This window comes from Melanostigma gelatinosum, assembly GCF_949748355.1.
Source record: "Melanostigma gelatinosum genome assembly, chromosome: 19".
In the NCBI taxonomy this organism is placed as follows: Eukaryota; Metazoa; Chordata; class Actinopteri; order Perciformes; family Zoarcidae; genus Melanostigma; species Melanostigma gelatinosum.
In genome coordinates, this window is record NC_136652.1 from 20,769,087 (window position 1) to 20,791,509 (window position 22,423).

At 48.2% G+C, this 22,423-nt stretch overlaps 3 protein-coding genes across 5 annotated transcripts in view; all 3 read right to left on the minus strand.

Annotated features, from left to right (window-relative positions):
* vash2 (vasohibin 2) overlaps positions 1 to 5,395 on the minus strand; it is a 20,102-nt gene extending 14,707 nt beyond the window's left edge. Inside the window, exons 1-2 of one of the 3 annotated variants that reach the window (XM_079290441.1) lie at positions 5,242 to 5,395; positions 3,481 to 3,929 (exon numbers count right to left, since the gene is read on the minus strand). In XM_079290441.1, the coding sequence (XP_079146567.1) occupies positions 3,481 to 3,804 (324 nt within the window). In that variant the 5' untranslated portion in view covers positions 3,805 to 3,929; positions 5,242 to 5,395. Of the gene's footprint in view, positions 1 to 3,480; positions 3,930 to 4,404; positions 4,534 to 5,098 lie in introns of those variants that run through there. The other 2 variants (XM_079290442.1, XM_079290443.1) reach the window with 2 other exon arrangements.
* Positions 5,396 to 5,769: 374 nt separating this feature from the next.
* On the minus strand, positions 5,770 to 9,219 carry LOC306792934 (uncharacterized protein). The gene is made up of 9 exons (XM_079290304.1): positions 9,134 to 9,219; positions 8,586 to 8,921; positions 8,193 to 8,459; positions 8,084 to 8,107; positions 7,906 to 7,986; positions 7,797 to 7,825; positions 7,313 to 7,363; positions 6,707 to 6,769; positions 5,770 to 6,425 (listed from the first exon to the last, which is right to left on the minus strand). Exons 1-9 carry the CDS (start codon positions 9,183 to 9,185, stop codon positions 6,327 to 6,329), a joined length of 1,002 nt encoding a protein of 333 aa, XP_079146430.1. The 5' UTR covers positions 9,186 to 9,219; the 3' UTR covers positions 5,770 to 6,326.
* A 3,380-nt stretch (positions 9,220 to 12,599) lies between these two features.
* LOC306793425 (uncharacterized protein) lies at positions 12,600 to 21,989 on the minus strand. The gene is made up of 9 exons (XM_079291054.1): positions 21,905 to 21,989; positions 21,350 to 21,691; positions 20,949 to 21,221; positions 20,778 to 20,819; positions 14,659 to 14,748; positions 14,526 to 14,554; positions 14,014 to 14,070; positions 13,753 to 13,821; positions 12,600 to 13,232 (listed from the first exon to the last, which is right to left on the minus strand). Exons 1-9 carry the CDS (start codon positions 21,966 to 21,968, stop codon positions 13,086 to 13,088), a joined length of 1,113 nt encoding a protein of 370 aa, XP_079147180.1. The 5' UTR covers positions 21,969 to 21,989; the 3' UTR covers positions 12,600 to 13,085.
* Between the last annotated feature and the right edge of the window lie 434 nt (positions 21,990 to 22,423).

The following is a 22,423-nucleotide window of genomic DNA, read 5'->3' on the forward strand; positions in this document are numbered from 1 at the left end:
GGCGGCACGTTGGACACAGTGACTTTCACCTCCGGTGAGGCGAGAGCATACGTGGGCAGGAAGTGCTCACCGATGGAGAGCCCGTTCATCAACACCACTTCCGCAAGTTCTATACTGTCCAGAAAGATGACCACAGCGCTGTTCATCCGCGCTGCGGACTTCACGTGGCTGTGCCCGACAACCTCACCCACTCCCAGGCTGATCTCCTCCACCGAATACCCGAACAGCGGCGGTATCTTCACGCCGTGTTCCCTGGTTAGCTCCGTCAGGCGCATGCTAGCGTTTAGCACGCCGACAGCACCTGCTGCCCGGCTGCAATCCGCTCAAAAAGACCCAAAAAACTGATAAAAGTACGCAAAAAAAACCCCCGTGAACCCTGCACACCCCACTACACTATCATACCCAACATTAGCCAGTGAAGAAAAATGTCGAAAAGTCATTAATTATCGCTCTCAAAACTCCGCTCCTGCAGCTCCGCACACCTCCTTCCACTCAGAGAGAGAGAGAGAGACAGAGAGACAGAGAGAGAGAGAGACAGAGAGAGAGACAGAGACAGAGACAGACAGAGAGAGAGAGACAGAGAGAGAGAGAGAGAGAGACAGAGACACCAACACACAGAGAGAGGGTCCAGTCCTCAAACGGGCCACTTGTATCCTAAGGTTAAGAACTAAACACAAGCGGCTGCAGACATTCTACACGATGTCACTGTGGACCCTGAGCTGACCCACATCCACAAAGAATATGTCTACTTTATGTTAAAACATTTCAAAATAAAATCCTATTGTCACAGCCTGAACAGAAACATTTTAATCCAGAACAATGGAACTAAAATTGATTATGGAAATGAAAACAAACTGGTGACAACATCGACTGTTCTGTTGTGTTTATGGGGCATATTGCCAATGTGCTGTATTTCAAAATAAAACGTGCAATAAGTGAAGAGATTGCAAAGTGAGTAAGGTTTGTTTTTGTGGTTTTGCTTTCGGCAGCTCTGTTTCCTTTACGTGGTCCAGTTGGTATCCAGAGATTATCCACTACCCAGATTGTATTAGAGGGATTATTCGGCCCCGGTGCCAAGACCTCTACTCTGTTAATGAGGACACGGAGAGAGCGGAGACAATAACAGATGCACACGGTATAAATCTACCTGCTGAGGCCGGGAACTACAAGTATGTACTTTGAACGCAGCGGACACAGAACATATATTTACTTCCTGATTTACACAAAAAACTGACCCAGTGGCTGACAAAGTAAAATAGAAAAAGGTCTCTTCTTTATTCTATTATCTATCGCTGATTAATGTGACACGCAGCAGAAGAAATACATTTCACAACCACACAAACACCGACAGACTTAAAGCTGACGCATTCAGACACATACGAGTTCAATGGTTTGTACCGCCATCAGTTCTTCTTCTCCCTCCTCTCACTAGTACACACAATTAACCCTTCTGGGTCAGCATCTCTGGTTGCAACCTGCTTTTACACACACACACACACACACACACACACACACACACACACACACACACACTACAGCAACTTAAACCAATGGACCCCGTAGGCGCTTGTCCACAGCAGTGTGATGCAAAGGGATCGTGAGTTAGTTCGGTCAACTCCCACTGAACAAGAGCACAAAGCCATTACTATGAGGCTGTGTCATCGTTCGTTGTAACTTAATGGAGCTCAGTTTCCTTTCATAGTTTGACATATTCATTACTAATCATAGAGTTAAATAATAACTGTTTTTACTGAACATATGACTACAAGTGGAGGTTGTAGTTTATCGTGCTCATCAGAATTGTATGGTAATTAGGAAAACATTTAGGAAAGTCGTGCAGCCGTGTTTGTTTGTGTTCACACGCGTCCTGCTGTCGCTCCTTCTCTCCAGAACAACAAGTACGGGATTTCGGCACCGCCGGCCAACCAGGTCACTCCCGAGCACATGGCCGACCAGCAGAGCAGGAACAACAAGCAGACCCCAGGAAACACAGCAAGCATTCATCCAAACCACCGACGGGGAGAATCTGTGCTGAGGGGCCTCAGCAGGCTGAGATGGTGTGTGTGTGTGTGTGTGTGGGTGGAAGAAGTTATTGGACGACCCTTAACTACTACAGTACTACCACTACTGCTACTATTAGACTCTAAAGTATGATAACATAGAGTTCATTTCTCAGAGTCAGAGGTGATCTCATCTTCTTTTGTCCCAATTAATAATCCAAAACCTAAAATATATCAGTTCACAATGATATCAAACAGGGAAAAGCAGAACATCTTTGGTGCTTTTGCAGGAAATGATATTCCTCAAACAACCCAATTAATCCTGATTATGATGTTAATGAATTATTCCACTCATTGAACAGGCCTCGGGTATCTGAGCCTCCGATCAGAGCTGGTTCATGGCTGATGTTTTTAACGTTTGTGTCGTGTAACGCTACGTTACTGTAAACGATACACAGAGCTTTCTCTGTTGCATTGAAGTCAGCTGTTCAGCAGCACAACCCCCGGAGCTGTTCAGCTGCTAATGTCCAGGACGCTTCAGCAGAGAGATTCATACGAAACATGAGCCGTCCGTCTGCGTCGCTTCAGCTCCTGATCGTCTGTGAGAGACAAACATTTGTCGAAGCTAAAGCCACGATACGATGGCACGAGTGTGTGTGTGTGTGTGTGTGTGTGTGTGTGTGTGTGTGTGTGTGTGTGTGTGTGTGTGTGTGTGTGTGTGTGTGTGTGAGAGAATCGGGAGTCAACTTGAGTCACACAGGCTGTAACCAAAACAAAAAGCAGAATTAACATCACTTGACAGGTGTGGCACCTCAATTTAGCACACTTGTTGTCATGGTAAGGTGATGCATTCACTGTGTGTGTGTGTGTGTGTGCACATCTGAGTCTAAACAGAGTGTGAAAACAGACACACACACACATTGCACGGACGAGCAGACCCATAATCAGCCTGACTGCCGTGACATCTGAACAGTACGTATGCCGGGAGAGAAGAGGACATCTGGAGTACCATAACATGCAGTTTGTCTGCATACATGAAAAACAAACATTGTTATTGACTAGTGCTGAAACAATGAGTAGAAAATATATTTGTTTAGAGCTGCAACGTTAGTCCATATACACACACACCCCTGAGCCGATCAAGCCGGGTCTCCTCCCAGCAGAGCGCTGTAGAGCAGAGACCCAGCCGGTCCCGTGAGGACACCCTCTCATTAAGGGTCCATTACCACTGAAAGCACTTCCAACAACCTCCAACGTATCAATGCTGCCATGACAACACCTCTCGCTTTTCATGCCAGCAAACTCCAGCAGCAGAGATGAGCACAGGTTGAACTGAATAATGGAACTATGGGGTTGACACATGGAGCTCATTGGAACTCCTCCGCTCACCTTTGTAGCATTGTTTGGTTGCCTCACAGTTAAGTTTTCCTCAAGACTTTAGTTTAAACGCAGAGGCACGAACCAATCACAGCCGGCCTACCTTGGGAAGGTACGCAGCGTTTTGTATCCTGTCAACCATCTCCTGACCCTCGGGGTGCACGGCCGCCACGTGGGACCACATCCTCTCCCACGTTAGTCCTTCGATGGGGAACCCGGTCCTGTTGACGTAGAAAAGAACCCCTCCATCCTTCTCCTCCTCCTCCCCGGGGGACCGGGCGGTGTTGTTGGGCGGCGAGGCGGCGGACTCCTCCCGGGCGGTGCTGTAGCGGAGGAGGCAGTGTGAGCTGGAGCTCTTGGATCGGCCATGCCTGCTCAGCTTTGCCGGGGTGGTGCCGGTCCGGCTCGGGGAGTTGGGTCCGGTCATCGATCCCGGGAAGGGGGCCGGGAGGAGGAGGAGGAGGAGTTAGGGCAGGCAATCCTCCCCCAGCTACAAGAACTGCTTTGAGTTCGTCAGTGTCGGACAGCACATGTTGATCTTCAACTGCAAACCTGCAGGGTCAGAAAAATCATCATCAAATCAGTGTTGGTGTGCAATAAAATGTGTCACACTTTAGGAAATAGGTCAACAGAACAGGTGAGTTTCTGCAGCACAAGTTATGTTTTATACGGGTAGGTACACCCAGAGGAGGTCTGTTCCTCTCCTCTTTAGGAAGAGGAATGATGGAGTAACAACATGACAACAGTCGACCAGGACTGATATCTTTAATAAACAAGACTACAAGACAAATCATGTATAGTAGGTGATACAATCGTATTTAACAACGTTAGGTTACATGTTTAAATCAACATTGGGTCACACAAGGAGCCTATTGTTCCAAACGCGTATCAAATATACGATAAAGTACAATAAAGTTATAATAAAACCAACAAGATTCATGCAAACTCGTGTTTCAATGATGCTAAACACACACCGAACTTATTGCAGAGCAAAGATGTGTTTAAAACTCACTAGCGAGTAACTTACCACAGTCACAAGTTAATATCGAAATCAGGTTTCTAGTTCGAGTGCATCCGTTGAAATATCCCAACCATCACTAATTCATAGCGTGTTTTCCACCGTTGGATCCTATTTCAGACAAACGACGGATCTTCCGGTTCGAAGGGCTTTTTACTCGAAGAAGACCCAGCGAGACGAGGTGGGTCTCATTCATACCGAGGCGGTGGTGTCCGCTAACAGGATGAGAAGTCGTGTTTTGGTTCCAGGCTTTGTAACTTCACCCTCTTTCTTGTATGTGTCAAGCTAACAACAGCTAACAACGAGCGGGCAGGGACTACGGAAGTTTCCCCTTCAAAGTAGAAGCAGTAGGTTTCCTCGACCTTCCGTATTTATAGATAGATAGATACTTTATTAATTAATTAATACTTTATAAATGTGTTCGCTATAGCTGCATTATGACAGAGGTAAGCAATCAAAGTAACATAGTCAAAAATTAAAAATATTGAGTTTAAAAATGCACAATACATACAACGAATTAGAAACATATTGAATGAACTAACGTTAACTAAACAGTAGTGCAACGTTTAAATTGACTAAATAAACAGTAGTGCAAAGATGTTTTACATTTTTAAATAGAATAAGCACGAATCGTTGCAGCATACTCGTGAACCCGTTACTTCTTCGCATGTGAGATGTTTACATGCGTCAGTAAATGTTTTACCCATTTGAATTCAAAAACGATATTTTCTGTTCGGAGTTTTTTTTTTATTTTGAAAATATCCACCGGAACAGCTTCTGTTTTGCTAGCTGGCTCACTGCAGGGGGCCGTTTCCTCCCACTGTTCCCAGTCCGGGAAAAATGTACCTCCTCTGTGCATTCCTCTCCCAGTCAGCACCCGGCTCGGCTCCTCGGTGTCAATCTCCCCAGAAATCCCGACTTCATGTTGAAAACAAAAACCGGCTTCTTTGATCCCTCACATGATTCAATCATTGGGGATAAAAGCGGACCTACTCGCTACCCAAACGCTCTCCCCGAATCTCACCGCTGCTCGCATCTCATTGGTCGAGGCAACAAAGAGGGGCGGGCCGGAGAGAGAGTGCTCCGCCATGATTGGAGCTGACTGACGCTCTCTGATTGGTGGGTTTTGATAGACGAAGGCGTCAACAAGTGATGGATCTGCAACAAATAGGATTTTCCTGCCCCTTGTTTGCAACTGTTGATTTTGCACATTTTGTACAATTGCAGGTGCTTGAGAAGGTTAGTTCTTAAAAATAGAATATAATTGAACAGAGTATAATATAATACATATATATTTATTCTAACAGCAAAAGTTCATCCACACAGAATCCACACAAAATATCAGTTTTAATAAAAGTTAAAAATGTGGCTGTAAATTACTACAGGCATACATCATATTACAGAGGAGGAAGGGGGTAATGTGCATGACATTGCATTCATAGCTATTACAAATGAAGCATGTTTTAAAAAACTTACAAATCAATTCAAATATCTATTAATCGTTGAACTACAACCCAACAGTATATACATCAGGGTACATCACAATAATGTACCCACGACAACAAGTTCATTGTATCACCGCATCATTTTTATAGAACAACCAGCCATATGAATGTTGGACGTTCACATTGTGGTAGTAAATGAACTTACACCTCCCCCTTCTGGACAAAAAGCTTTTTCACAGCAAAGCAGAAAGAAAAAGGAGAACACCTGTTGATGATGAAGTGCAGTTGTGCCGAAACAATTAACGTTGCAACACTAAATACCTGAGTTAGAGCGAATGCTCTCAATGCAGTGCAACTAAAGCAGGCGGAAATTAATGACTTCTGGCTGAATTCAACTCAAAGTCACTCTGTAAATACAAGCTGACTTTGTTCTCACAGCAGAATTCTTCAGCTAAGTAACGGTCCATGTGAAAGCAACACGATGGGTCATTTCTCTCGTGGGTCGATGGTGGCGTAGAGGTTCTTGTCATCAGCGGTGGAACGATTCACAGCGCTGTAGGTCACTGCGTTCTCACCACCGCGAACCTAAAGAGCACACAGAAAGAAAAACAGAACACCAAATGACTAAACAGGATATGGCACGTGATGAAAGACAAAGCCAGTTTAAAGCAGCATCCGACAACACATTCACACGACACACCGTTAACAAAGAAACACAATAAAGCACGAAAACTCACATGCAGCTCAGAAAACACAGACTGGTTGACATCAGTTACACTTTATTTAAGGGTAAAATAGAGACTTTTTTTCTCAAACATGTACAATAAAACATATATTTTAAAGTACATTACAATAATAAAGCTCACCTGGGCTTTACTGTTGTTCCCGGGGTGGCTGATGGAGGCGTAGGAAACACCTTCAGGATCAGCCTGCAGAGAGAGGACAACATCATGGCTGCTCAGTCACATTTGGACTCATACTGACTCACTCTTTCATCTTTTCACTTCAATCTTATCAACATTTAAACTTCTATAGAGTGCTGCAGGAAGGAGTCTTAAAAAAGAGGAACTAGTCAGTGTGTTTGCACTTCCGGTTCCCTCGTGTGTTTTTTTAAAGATGTCTGAAATAAGGTCTGCGGTTAACACAAGCTGAGGAGATTTTAACAGTTTTTTCTTATTCCTACAACATAAATACATTGGTAAACACCCTGAATTAGTGAATTTAGAAGCTTTAACGTGTCTTAAAGAGTCTCAATGAGACGACTAAGCGTCCTCACTAGAACACTAGTCCTCCTTTAGCTTAGTGGTGGAGACGTGTGGTCATGTGACCGTGGTGGAGTTCTTTTATAGCCTCTCTGCTGGCGTCGTCCAGTTGCATCATCTAACTTCTCCTTTCATCTTCGCTGCACATTCCCACACTCTCAACACTGTGACACATTTTGGGGAACAAAGCCCTGCAGAGCGTGACCTCACCGGGTCCTGGCGGTCCTCTGGAGCAGACTGAGCAGGGTTTGAGGTCAGCACCTGGACGGAAAAGCACGTGAATGCATTTGTTGCCACGGTACAGAACAAGCAACAGGTGTCCAATGTAATACACAGAGTGTATCACACAGTATCTGTGTATGTCGCTCCAGGTAGTACATGTAGTGGTGTCTAAACATCTTCAACTCTGCTTCAGTCCGGCTGATAAATCCTTCTTCTCTTGACAAAATAGAATCAAATAACAATAAATATTGTCACTCCGAAGCTGAAAGTGTTCAGTTTTTCCTCGTCAGAGAGACGTTGATTGAACTCTTTTGTTATTTTGGAGCCTGACATCTATGTTGTTCATGAGCCGGATCATCCGGATAATGAGGCGCTGGGACAAAATCTATTGTATAATATATATATATATATATATATATATATATATATATATATATATATATATATATAAAATATATGTTTTTTAACTCACAATGTTGTCATCCCGCCGTGTTTGGTTTGCTGAAAAGACAGAAGAGAGACGGCTTTAGCTTCCACAGTGAAGGTTTATCAGCAGATCTTGTGGATGAAATCTGTCTCACCTCTGGTTTTAATGCATCTTACGACAACAACAACAACAATCACGAGCGCTGCTAGACCCAGAGCCACGCCGACGTACCAGACTGCAATGAAAAGGAAAACATTACATATGTTGCCTGCAGCTTTCTGTTCTGTTCAATATCTAGAACAAAGCATTTGTAGACAACTCCACCAACTCACGTGTTGCTGTTATTGTGTCGTCACCTGAAAAGATTAACACAACTCAACAAAGAAAGAACTTACAATACGTGAAGAAAAGCATATGTCAGTTTCTTTAAAATGTTCTCACCTGAGGGAGAATTTCTGAAAGAAAACTGCTGCACTTTGTCTCCTCTGGTCACTTCACACTGAAATGAATTAAACCTCGATGTGTAAATGAAATGAGAAGTCAGAAACGTCAGAGAGGCGGCGCAGACAGACTGTGATGTCTTCAAGTCTCTGTTGTCTTCTTCCACATGTTGACCCTGAAGCAGCCACTTCACTGTGTGATCACATCGTACAAATATCGACACAGAGCATCTTAACGTCACCTCATCACCGTCCTCGTGTTCAGTCACTGGAGAAGATGGAGACATTGTGAGAGAAAGAAGAGTAACTTCATCACTATAATCATGATTATTATAATGTTTCAGTATGTTGTTCTGACAAGACAGTTTGAAAACATCATGATGTAAATACTCACTGGTAACAACAGAGAGAACAACCTGAGCATCTGGACCTTGTCGTTGTCCTGATATGAACTGTCTGCAGATGTAACGACCACCATCTTCATCTGTGACATTCTTTATAACCAGAGAACATTTCTCTGAAACACTCAGTCTGTCTGATTTATCTTTGGCTGCTTCATCAATCTGTCCATTTCTAACCAGCAACACTGTTTGTCTGCTTCTTGGAGCATCGAAGAGCCACTCAGTAGAGTCACAGTTCTTACTGCCATACATCACACTGTCACAAGGCAAAGTGGCTTCATCTCCATCTCTCACAGTGACGTAGAGGACAAGTTGTCCTGCTACAGGTTCTGGGGAGAGAAACGACTGCAATAAGAATCAGTTATTAATGTTCACAGTTATACTTTAGAAACAACAGATGATCACAAAAGTGTGTAAAATCTCTTTGTTAACAACAAACTAGATAACTGAGTTAAATTGACGTTCGATAATGAATCACGCGAGCAGCATTATAGTTTTGCACAGTTAGTGTAACTTATACACGTGATCTTTGTGTCCTTACCGGTGATCTGCAGCAGTAAGAAATAGATTTGAATCCATCTGAATCCAGCCATCGTGCTTCTGTCTCTCTGCTCTCACTCACTCAACTGCCAACGTCTTCCTCAAGAAATACACAGCAAACACTTCCTGTTATCAGTAGTTTGTCAACTTCCTCATAGTGTCATCCTTTCTTCCTCTGATGTCAGTTGCTCTTTTTTCTTTTTTTAAACCAAGAGTGAAAAGATACGCTTTCCTTCTTCTTCTTTGTTCTGTGAATCAGTGGACACTCAAGACCTGGTGCAGCAGGAGGAGGAGAGTGGAAATGTGACCCCTTTAGGTCTAAGCTTTCTGTTTACAGTTATAATATGCAACAATGTCCCAGAAATGTATCGACGGATACAAAATAGTCCCTCTCAGTCCTCACTCTTGACCTGCTGGTGTGGTGTGTGAATCTGCAGAGACTGTATTTTCTCTTTTCTTTGTATTTTGTTGTGATCGGGACGTTTCTGTCCGTCAGCAAAGAGCATGTGGACCACGTGGAGTCTGAAAATCAGATTGTGCAGCCCGTTCTCATTCCGGGGTCAAAACCACCGCTCAAGGAAACTCTTTAGCGTCCGATACGAAGAAAAAAACAGGGTTGTTACATCGCTGTGTGTGTGTGTGTGGAGGTGTGGTGGTGTAGATGTGTGGTGGTGTGGAGGTGTGGATGTGTGGAGGTGTGGAGGTGTGGTGGTGTGGTGGTGTGGAGGTGTGGTGGTGTGGAGGTGTGGAGGTGTGGAGGTGTGGAGGTGTGGTGGTGTGGAGGTGTGGTGGTGTGGATGTGTGGAGGTGTGGATGTGTGGAGGTGTGGATGTGTGGAGGTGTGGCTGTGTGGAGGTGTGGTGGTGTGGATGTGTGGTGGTGTGGAGGTGTGGAGGTGTGGTGGTGTGGAGGTGTGGAGGTGTGGTGGTGTGGAGGTGTGGATGTGTGGATGTGTGGATGTGTGGTGGTGTGGATGTGTGGATGTGTGGTGGTGTGGTGGTGTAGATGTGTGGTGGTGTGGATGTGTGGAGGTGTGGATGTGTGGAGGTGTGGAGGTGTGGATGTGTGGAGGTGTGGATGTGTGGAGGTGTGGAGGTGTGGATGTGTGGATGTGTGGTGGTGTGGAGGTGTGGAGGTGTGGAGGTGTGGATGTGTGGAGGTGTGGAGGTGTGGAGGTGTGGAGGTGTGGAGGTGTGGAGGTGTGGAGGTGTGGATGTGTGGATGTGTGGAGGTGTGGATGTGTGGATGTGTGGATGTGTGGAGGTGTGGTGGTGTGGAGGTGTGGATGTGTGGATGTGTGGATGTGTGGATGTGTGGATGTGTGGAGGTGTGGATGTGTGGAGGTGTGGAGGTGTGGATGTGTGGAGGTGTGGTGGTGTAGATGTGTGGTGGTGTGGATGTGTGGATGTGTGGTGGTGTGGATGTGTGGATGTGTGGATGTGTGGATGTGTGGAGGTGTGGAGGTGTGGAGGTGTGGAGGTGTGGAGGTGTGGAGGTGTGGAGGTGTGGAGGTGTGGAGGTGTGGAGGTGTGGAGGTGTGGAGGTGTGGATGTGTGGAGGTGTGGAGGTGTGGAGGTGTGGAGGTGTGGAGGTGTGGAGGTGTGGATGTGTGGAGGTGTGGAGGTGTGGATGTGTGGAGGTGTAGATGTGTGGTGGTGTGGATGTGTGGAGGTGTGGAGGTGTGGAGGTGTGGATGTGTGGAGGTGTGGAGGTGTGGAGGTGTGGAGGTGTGGAGGTGTGGAGGTGTGGAGGTGTGGATGTGTGGAGGTGTGGAGGTGTGGAGGTGTGGAGGTGTGGAGGTGTGGAGGTGTAGATGTGTGGTGGTGTGGATGTGTGGAGGTGTGGAGGTGTGGAGGTGTGGATGTGTGGAGGTGTGGAGGTGTGGAGGTGTGGAGGTGTGGATGTGTGGAGGTGTGGAGGTGTGGAGGTGTGGAGGTGTGGAGGTGTGGAGGTGTGGAGGTGTAGATGTGTGGTGGTGTGGATGTGTGGAGGTGTGGATGTGTGGAGGTGTGGAGGTGTGGAGGTGTGGAGGTGTGGAGGTGTGGAGGTGTGGAGGTGTGGAGGTGTGGATGTGTGGAGGTGTGGAGGTGTGGAGGTGTGGAGGTGTGGAGGTGTGGAGGTGTGGAGGTGTGGAGGTGTGGATGTGTGGAGGTGTGGAGGTGTGGAGGTGTGGAGGTGTGGAGGTGTGGTGGTGTGGATGTGTGGAGGTGTGGAGGTGTGGAGGTGTGGAGGTGTGGAGGTGTGGAGGTGTGGAGGTGTGGAGGTGTGGTGGTGTGGTGGTGTAGATGTGTGGAGGTGTGGAGGTGTGGAGGTGTGGAGGTGTGGAGGTGTGGATGTGTGGATGTGTGGAGGTGTGGTGGTGTGGTGGTGTAGATGTGTGGAGGTGTGGAGGTGTGGAGGTGTAGATGTGTGGAGGTGTGGAGGTGTGGATGTGTGGAGGTGTGGAGGTGTGGACGTGTGGAGGTGTGGAGGTGTGGAGGTGTGGATGTGTGGAGGTGTGGATGTGTGGATGTGTGGAGGTGTGGAGGTGTGGAGGTGTGGAGGTGTGGAGGTGTGGAGGTGTGGATGTGTGGATGTGTGGATGTGTGGAGGTGTGGATGTGTGGAGGTGTGGAGGTGTGGATGTGTGGAGGTGTGGAGGTGTGGAGGTGTGGAGGTGTGGATGTGTGGAGGTGTGGAGGTGTGGAGGTGTGGAGGTGTGGATGTGTGGAGGTGTGGATGTGTGGAGGTGTGGAGGTGTGGATGTGTGGATGTGTGGAGGTGTGGAGGTGTGGAGGTGTGGATGTGTGGATGTGTGGAGGTGTGGAGGTGTGGAGGTGTGGATGTGTGGAGGTGTGGTGGTGTGGATGTGTGGAGGTGTGGATGTGTGGATGTGTGGAGGTGTGGATGTGTGGATGTGTGGTGGTGTGGATGTGTGGACGTGTGGATGTGTGGACGTGTGGAGGTGTGGAGGTGTGGATGTGTGGATGTGTGGAGGTGTGGATGTGTGGAGGTGTGGATGTGTGGTGGTGTGGAGGTGTAGTGGTGTGGATGTGTGGAGGTGTGGATGTGTGGAGGTGTGGAGGTGTGGACGTGTGGAGGTGTGGAGGTGTGGATGTGTGGAGGTGTGGTGGTGTGTATGTGGTGGAGCTGTTATTTATATTTATCCTTCTGAGTCACAGCTGAATGCCGTGTTTATAAAAAGCAACCAATAATGTGAAGACACATCAAACCTTTGATCTCACAAATGTCACAACCCACTTCCTGTCAGTGTCTTTTTTGTTCAGCTCCAAGCGAACTAAACTTATTTCATGATCAATTACAGGTGATATGAAAGAAAATCTGATCAATCTTTAATTATCAACACTGACATATTGTATTATATATTAATTAAATGTTTATTTCGTACAAAACTTGATGAGAAAACATGCAAAACACAAAGAATGACAGAATATAAACTCACTAACAAGCACCAGATCAGAGGCAGCAGGTCCCTGAGCACTTTAAGTTCACGGTTCAACAGGCAAACATCCATCACTGAGCTCAACAAAGGGCCTGACAGCAGGTTCATATATTACATGCATTTCATCATATATTAAGAAACCAGCCATATGAATGTTGCACATCGTGCTACCAGTTAACCTAAAGACTATTTACAGCAATGCATCCTGAGAATTATCATGACAAACAATTACATGGTCACATGCTCAACTGAAATGCAAAACTATATTTTAAAATCAGAACAGAAATGTCAACAAGATGTAGCTGAGCGGCAAGTTTCAATAATAACCTTTCGGGTTATTTACACAAAAGTATCAATAAATATGAAATGCTCTCCAATTTTGCTAAATGGCTCAATACATATCAGCATCACAGTCTGAGTGAACTCTGTTGAAAGGCGTACGGAACAAAAAGTGACTTGGTCTACAAATGAATTATCAACGTCATGATGTGAGCTGTATACGCTGTGGTCTCTTATTTATTTGGTTTGTTGACGGTAGCGTAGAGGGTGTTGAGATCAGCGGAGGCTCCAGCAGAAGAAGAAGAAGGCGGAGCTTTCACGGTGCAGTAGGTCACCGCATCCTCAGCATCATCCCCATCATCATCATCTTTAACCCGGACCTGGGAAACGAGAGGGAAGCGAACACACGAAGCTTATAATCTCCACCAGGAGGATCATGTGATCGGTCGTGCGTGTGTGTGTGTGTGTGTGTGTGTGCGGCCGTGAGTGAGTGTGCGAGTGAGTGTTTGTGTCTGTCCAGAACTGCACCTGCTTTGCATCAGCATGTTGGCGTTGTCATTGTGAGCATGTTAGCATCATGGGTGTGGTTAGCATGGTGCAAGGCAAGGCAAGGTTATTTGTCCAGCACATTTCAACAACAAGGTAATTCAAAGTGCTTCACATAAAACCATTAAAAGCATCAAAACACAAGGCAAAAGAAAAGGAGATTTAAAAACAATTAAAGAAACAGTGTAAGAAATAAAATGCAGTCGTAAAATGCAGAAATGCAGGAAATTGATGAATATATGAATTGAATGTGGTTCAATTAAAGACCTGGTGCGTTACGCAATTGGCTCAAAACAACACTTTGCAGCCTCCTCATTGACTTCCAACACCAGCACGACCAATCAGAGAGCTCACCTGGGCTCTGCTGTTGGTCTTCTTGGTGTAGCTGACGGAGGCGTAGGAAACACCTTCTTCAGGATCAGCCTGCACAGAGAGGACACCGTCATGGCTGCTCATCAGCATGAGTATTTTCGTGAAGTTGCATCACTTGACTTCTCTTTCTCCGTGTGGCAGAGGGAAGTTAGACTCTTGTAAGTGTGTCACTGCTGCTACATGTCAGAGAGCAGATATCCAGCAGCGGTGGGTGTAACCGTACAGTAGAGTGTGTGATCTCACCATGTCCGGACCGGGTTCTGGAACAGGCGGAGTCACGGCATGGCTTAAGCTCAGTCCCTGCGTAAATACAGTTACAGTAAATACAGTCGAGTTACAGTTTCCCATTCACATCAATGGTCACTTCTTCTAGAATAAACTGTGTGCCATGCTGTACATGTTGCTTATCTACTTCTTCTATCTCTCTCAAGCTAACAGATGATGGGTACAAGTGTGCTTGAGCATCTTCTGACCTTTGCTACTGCAGCAGCAGCAGCAGCTGTCTCCTAACAATGATGTTCAGGGATTACGTTTGCTTTTGACGTTTCACAAATAAGTTTTAAATGTGTCCGTGGAAGTCTGCTCAGGGAGGCGGTCGGTTGTAGTTTTGCAGGTTGTTTTTTTTGTTAATCAATAACGTTACCACATATTTCAAACAGTTTCACACCGACCGTAATCCAGGAGACGATAGGTTCGTCCTGGATAAGTAATTGAGAATGCAAATACAGTGAGGACTGTTAATCCTTTAAACTCACAATGCTTTCATCCTTCCGTGTTCGGTTCCCTGAAAAGATGAAGGAGAGTCGACTTTAGCTTCCATAAAGAAATGAAGTAAAATAATATCCCAGTCTGTCAACATAGCGCATAACAATTTAAGTCATTCCTCACCTTTGCTTCTCTTCCATCTGATGAGTGCCACAGTGATTATCAAGAGAGCTACTAAGCCCACAGACCCGATGATGAGCCACACCCGCCGTCCTGCAGGGAGGATGAAAACATTCTTTGTGAAGTAAATCAGTTTCTGTCGGTACATATGAGACACTGTTTACATTCACTTCATCTTACTTTGCATGTCTTTCAATACAGTAACTTCAACTGAGTAAAGAATCAAAATGTATGCGATAAGATGTTGAAGGTTTTAATGATGCGAGTACGACATAAAAATAAAAGCTGAACTTACGTGTGCCACAACACCTTTAAAATGTGTGTTTTCTTTTATTATATTTGCAAAACCAAAATTCAACAGAGTGTGGCAGCCGGAGGGGCAACCCCAGAGGGGTAGTGATAGAGGGACGATATTGCCTGACATGGAGGCGGAGCCCCATGTCAGGGAAGGGAAAAGAGCGCCAAACCACCATCAGCCCAACAAGCAACACCTGAGGAGGAGAGACGAGGGAGCGACCACACCCTATCAGAGGAGGAGGAGGGGACTACAAAAGGGCCCAGGCAACAGGAAACCGGGAGAGAGTAGGAGTAGAAGAGGAAGCAGAAGAAGCAGAAGAAGTAGCTAATCAGAGAAACCCTTGGAGAAGACTGCCTTACCCCTGGATCACCCTGGAACGTCTGACTACCCGCCCGGCTCACGACCCCTGCCTGTACGACTACCCTGCTCCTGCCCGCGCCCTGGACCGTCTGAGGAATACCCGTTGTGCACCGAACCGTGGAATTGGACCCCGACCCTCCCTCTGGAAAGCGGACATTGTGTTCTTGAGTGTCTATCCTACCTCTTTCCCCTCTCTACCTTCAGTAAAAACCTCACTTGAACCGTTTATCTGCCGACTGGTTGTGTTTATTGGTCAGTGTTGTCGTGAAACCCCCTGTCCACCCCGGGGGCTGTCACAACTTGGTGGAGAACGTGGGCACAACCCGGTTCTGGCAACGCTGACCGATAGACCAACCGACCCAGTAAGCATGGCCACCCCGGTGCCATTTCAAGAGCTGCTAGCGGGGCTAATCGCTAGCAACCAAGAAACCCAAAAGCGCCACGAACAAGCCATGCAAATACAAATGCAAATCCTCCAATCCCAGCAGCAACAACAATACCAACAGCAAAGCCAAATGGAGAAATATATGGAATTGCAAACAGAACGCGCGGAGGCCATGCAAAGCGAAATCAAGGGCATGTTACAAAACCAACAGGAGCAACATACCGTGGAGAAAGCCAATCCAGCGCGCTTCCTGCTCAAACAAACGGCAGCGGACGATGTTGAAGTTTTTTTCCAAATATTCCAGACAACGGCACTCCGCGAGAAATGGCCAGAAGATCACTGGGCAGAGTTAATAGCCCCCTTTTTGATCAATGAAACGCAAGTAACGTATCAGGACTTAGAGCGCGCTGGAAAAGTTGACTTCCGGGTTTTGAAAGCGGAAGCGTTACAGCGATGCGGGGTCACGCTGTTCTTAAAGGCCCAACGATTTCATGACTGGTCATATGACGCCTCACTTTCTCCGCGAGCCCAGATGCATGAGATCAAAAGGATTACGACGGCCTGGCTACACGCAGAGCCAACCGAGGTGTCGCCCACCGATCGCGTGGTCATGGACAAATACATCAGATCACTCCCGTATGAGGCAAAAAAATTGGCAGGCCAGAGAAACCCCCGAAACATCGAGGACCTGGTGGAAATAATGGAGGGTTACCAAGCCGCACAAGCTTTAGTGCGTGGGGGAAGAAACCAGACATTAGAGGGGCCCACCCGCAAAGAAAAAATTAAAACGGAGGAAAATAAATATGTGTCTCCCTCCTTCCCCCCAGGCTTTCCCCGACGTCGGCCGGCGTTTGGACAGGAAGAGAGGAGGTGCTACCACTGCGGCGAGATCGGGCACATCGCCTGGGAATGCCCTCACCGCCAGGACGCGCCCATGCCCACGGCCAGTGAGGGGAGTCGCCCATGCGGCTTGATTACAGGATGCTGGGCCACTCACGAGGACCACATGCCCCTCACCCCTGTCAAAGTCAACGGCCGCGACGCCTCAGCGATGGTGGACTCCGGGAGCGCCATTACATTGGTGAGACCCACGTATGCTCAGTACCCGCTCCTAACAGGCACCCGAGCGGTCACGTGCATCCATGGGGAGACCCGCGAATACCCCACCACCGCCCTAGAGATCTACACGACGAGGGGTAGATACATCGGCACTGCAGGAGTCGTGGAAGGACTCCCCGTAGAGGTGCTCGTCGGCCGAGACCTGCCCGTGTTCCAGGAGCTTTGGCGCAGCCTGGTGGTGAAACAAGGTACGACCCCTCCCCGAAAGTACAAAAAGAAAGCCATCTGTGGGCTGGGGGAGGAGATCTCCACCTCTCCCCTATCGGAAGGAGTCGCCAGTGCCGTGGCCCGGGCGTTGGTGGAGGCCACCCATCCCAACCCCGATGACGTCTATGCCACAGCCATCGAGAACGACGGACCCTCCAGCCCCAGTGAGCCCGAAGGAGAGGCGCCGCCCATCCCCGAGGAAGCAGATACCCCCTCCCTCGACGAAGAGGAGCTGGCCGGGCTGTTTCCCCAGGACCCGGAGGAGCCCATCTTACCCGGGCCCCTCACCGGGAGGTTTGGGACGGCCCAGTTGGAGGACCCCAACCTAGCCAACGCCCTTCGGCAGGTGGCCGCCGTAGACGGACGACCACTGGACGGGGTAAGAGACCTCCCTCCCACACATTTCGCCATATATAACGGGCTCCTATACCAGGTAGTAATGAGGGACGGGGCCCCCCTCAGGTTGTTACTGGTGCCACGTCCTTTTATACCCTCTGTCCTACAGTTAGCCCACTCCCATCTCCTAGGTGCCCATCTAGGAGTGGAGAAAACCCTGGAAAGGGTGAGGGCCAGGTTCCACTGGCCCGGAATAAAAAAGGCCGTCGAAGATTACTGCCGGAGCTGCCCCGAATGTCAACAAGTGGCCCCACAACCCCATCACAGAAACCCGCTGGTGCCCCTGCCGATCATCACCGTCCCCTTCAGCAGGATCGGGATGGACCTAGTGGGGCCCCTACCCAAGACCAACAGGGGACACAGGTACATCCTGGTTATTGTTGATTACGCCACCCGGTATCCCGAAGCCATCCCCCTACGCTCCATGGCCACCAAGGGCATAGCCAGGGAGCTTGTGATGTTGTTTTCCAGGGTCGGAATACCGGAGGAGATTCTCACCGACCAAGGGACCCCGTTCATGTCTAGGATCATGAAGGACCTGTGTGGCATGCTGAAGGTGACACAACTGAGGACGTCGGTGTATCACCCCCAAACGGACGGCCTAGTAGAGAGATTCAACCAGACACTGAAAAAAATGCTGAAAAAGACCATGGACCAGGACGGTAAGAATTGGGACCAACTGCTGCCATTCCTTATGTTCTCCATTAGAGAGGTGCCCCAGGCGTCTACAGGATTCTCGCCCTTCGAGCTCCTGTACGGTCGACGACCCCGGGGACTACTCGACCTGGCCAAGGAAGCCTGGGAACACCAACCCTCCCCCTACCGCACCATGGTGGACCACGTCGAGGAGATGAGGGTGAGGATGGCATCACTCTGGCCCATAGTCCGAGAACACATGGCCGAGGCACAGGCGGCCCAAGCCCGCGTGTACAACCGGGGAACACAACCCCGAGTGTTTAACCCAGGGGATCGGGTGTTGGTCCTGGTGCCCACGGCGGAATGTAAGTTTTTAGCCCGATGGAGGGGACCGTATGAAATTATGGAAAGATTGGGGCCGGTAAACTACCGAGTCAGGCAACCAGGTCGAAGGCACCCGACGAAGATCTATCATGTTAACCTTCTCAAGAAATGGGTGAGTAGGGATGCCATGCTCTGTTTCTCTCTCTCTACAACCCCAGGAAAAACGGAGCCAGTCGAGGTACCCGTGGGAGAAGAGTTGACCCCCCGGCAGAAGCAGGACGTCCGGGAAATGGTGGATCGGTTCCGAGACGTGTTCTCCCCGGACCCCGGATACACCACACTGGTGCAACACCGGATAATCACCGAGCCCAGGAAGAAGGTAAAACTAAGGCCGTACCGCATCCCCGAAGCCCGCCGGGGGGCGATAGAGAGAGAGGTACAGAGTATGCTGGAGGCAGACATCATCGAACCCTCGACTAGCGAGTGGTGCAGCCCTATAGTGTTGGTTCCGAAACCAGATGGCTCAGTCAGATTCTGCAATGATTTTAGACAGCTCAACGCCATCTCAAAATTTGATGCCTACCCGATGCCCAGGGTGGACGAAATGATAGAGCGCATCGGGAGGGCCAGATACATAACCACCCTCGACTTGACTAAAGGCTACTGGCAAGTGGCAGTGGCCCCCGAAGACAGGGAAAAAACGGCCTTCACTACTCCCATGGGCCTGTACCACTATAAGAGGCTGCCGTTCGGTCTCCACGGAGCCCCCCCCACGTACCAGAGACTGATGGACCAGGTACTTCGTCCCCATCGAGAATACGCGGCAGCCTATCTGGACGACATCGTCGTACACGGGGAGGAATGGGGGGCTCACCTCCAAAGACTGGAAGCAGTCCTGAAAGCTCTGCGAGGGGCGGGGCTGACAGCCAACCCCAAGAAATGTCGCCTCGGCCTCCGGGAAGCTGACTACCTGGGGTACACCATCGGCCGCGGCTGCGTCAAGCCCCAGGTAGGGAAAGTCGAGGCGATCCGGGAGTGGCCCCGCCCCCGCACAAAGAAACAGGTACGAGCATTTATTGGGCTAGCTAGCTACTACCGACGTTTTGTTCCCCAGTTCTCTGCCCTTGCAGCGCCCCTGACGGACCTAACCAAAAACCGGCTGCCAGATCGGATCGTCTGGACGGCAGAGACCGAGGACGCCTTCGAGAAGCTGAAGGAAGCACTGTGTTCCGAACCAGTGCTGGTGACCCCGGACTTTACCCAACCGTTGGTGGTACAGACGGATGCCTCCGAGACCGGGGTGGGTGCCGTCCTGTCCCAGCTGAGGGATGGAGAGGAGCACCCAATCACATACGTAAGCAGAAAACTATTACCTAGAGAAACAAGATACGCCACGGTCGAGAAGGAATGTTTGGCCATCAAATGGGCTCTGGGGGAATTGAAGTACTATCTGCTGGGACGGCACTTTACCCTGGTCACGGACCACGCCCCCCTGGTATGGATGTCCAGAACGAAAGACAATAACGCCAGGGTCACCCGCTGGTTTTTATCCCTTCAGCCGTATGCTTTCTCTGTTGTCCACAGATCCGGGGCCGCTCATGGAAACGCGGACGCCCTGTCAAGACGGGACGCCCTAGGTTCCTGGAGCAGTCCTCCCCCCAGGTCGGATTTAAGGGGGGGGGTATGTGGCAGCCGGAGGGGCAACCCCAGAGGGGTAGTGATAGAGGGACGATATTGCCTGACATGGAGGCGGAGCCCCATGTCAGGGAAGGGAAAAGAGCGCCAAACCACCATCAGCCCAACAAGCAACACCTGAGGAGGAGAGACGAGGGAGCGACCACACCCTATCAGAGGAGGAGGAGGGGACTACAAAAGGGCCCAGGCAACAGGAAACCGGGAGAGAGTAGGAGTAGAAGAGGAAGCAGAAGAAGCAGAAGAAGTAGCTAATCAGAGAAACCCTTGGAGAAGACTGCCTTACCCCTGGATCACCCTGGAACGTCTGACTACCCGCCCGGCTCACGACCCCTGCCTGTACGACTACCCTGCTCCTGCCCGCGCCCTGGACCGTCTGAGGAATACCCGTTGTGCACCGACCCGTGGAATTGGACCCCGACCCTCCCTCTGGAAAGCGGACATTGTGTTCTTGAGTGTCTATCCTACCTCTTTCCCCTCTCTACCTTCAGTAAAAACCTCACTTGAACCGTTTATCTGCCGACTGGTTGTGTTTATTGGTCAGTGTTGTCGTGAAACCCCCTGTCCACCCCGGGGGCTGTCACAACTGATTAAAAACTACCAGCAGCGAGGTTTGAGACTCAGACATGTGGATAAGAGTGTTGGTCCGACATTCATACTTCATGCTTCACAAGGAGAGAAAGACGTAAGATGTTAAGTCACTACCTGCTGTTGTTGGAGTAATGCTTCCCTCCACTGATGTGTTTCCTTTTGATTTTGTTGAATATGATTAGAGAAAGCAAAACACAAGAAATGGTGATAAAATACCGTCATGTTTACCATCTGAGACTAAATGATAAAAAATGATGTAATCTGATAACTTATAAGAAACCGTACCTGTGCTCTCACATGAGGACTGGGGGTCGACTTTACACAGCAGCGTGTTTCCACTCTGTCTGTCTGTCACGTTGCACTTCAGTAACTCGTAAGGCTTTGACTTCTGATGAAGACGAGGAGTTTTAAATATCGCTCTGGCTGAACAGTCACTCTGTGATGTCTCCACATCATTCTCATTCCCCTCATACAGCCACTCTACTGCGTGTTCACATCCACCGTCTCTCAGAACAGAGCAGACCAAGAAGACCGTATCATTGGATGTCTGTTCCTCCACTGGTGAAGAAGTTCATGATGAGAGAGACAACAAGAGTAACATTAACTTCATCACAGTAATCTGAAGTATTGTAATGTTTCAGTGAATTGACAGTTTGATCTGAAAACATTATGATGTAAATACTCACTGTCAATAACAGACAGAACAACCGGAGCATCTGGACCTTGTTGTTGTTCTCCTGCTTTGAACTGTCTGCAGGTGTAACGACCAACATCTCTAGTTTTTACATTTCTTATAACCAGAGAACAGTCTGCTGTCAAACCCAGTCTGTCTTTGGTCAACTCATTGTTATTAATCCTCCCATGTTCAATCAGCGATACTGCTGCTTCACCTACTGCTGCTTCACCAGAACGACTGTAAATCCAAGTAGTAGCGTTACATTTGTCCTCATGTTTTATCTCGTTGTTACAAGGCAAAGTGACGTCATCTCCAGCTCTGGCGATGGAGGATGACGTTTGTCCAGTTACTGCTGTTAAAGATGAGAGACAAATATAAAAAAGTGTGATAAGAATAAAGCTTTTTAGTTCACAGTTATATGATGATGATATTAATAACAAACTAAATCAAATGTCCCTTTTACAAGAATCCACTCGACACAAACTTGGTCGTTTCACTTAAATCAAGTTACTCAAATACCTTCAGTGACGTTTCTTTTAGTCGTGCATGTGTTTTATATTCTGACCTGTGAACTGAAGCAGCAGCAGCGTCACAAATAAAGTCATTTGAATCCATCTGACTTCAACCATCGTGTGTCTCCGTCTCTTGTTCTCACGCCTTCAACTGTCAAAGCTTCTGACCGAGTGTTTCTTTAAGAGAGACGCAGCGTTTCCTTCCTCTTATTAGTGAAGCAGCACTTCCTTATCGTGACATGGAATCTCTTCTTACATTCATGCAGAGAGATCAGCCTTTCATCTCTCTGAATGTCTTGTAGATTATAGTCTAGATATTAATATAGATATTTAAACAGCTCACACTTCCTTTCTATTGTGGTGTTTTGGAGTCAAATGCAAAATGAACCATGATGATGTTTGACACACTCATAAACACACAAGTTAGTCAAACTCTAACCCACCAGAACATGCAGCCCATGCTGCAATATGCTCACACTGGTTCATAGTGACGACACGTTAGTGCTTTGAGGAGTTTGTTCCTCATTGCAGCGTCTTGATGTTTCCTTAGAACCGAAGAGGACGTGTTCTGG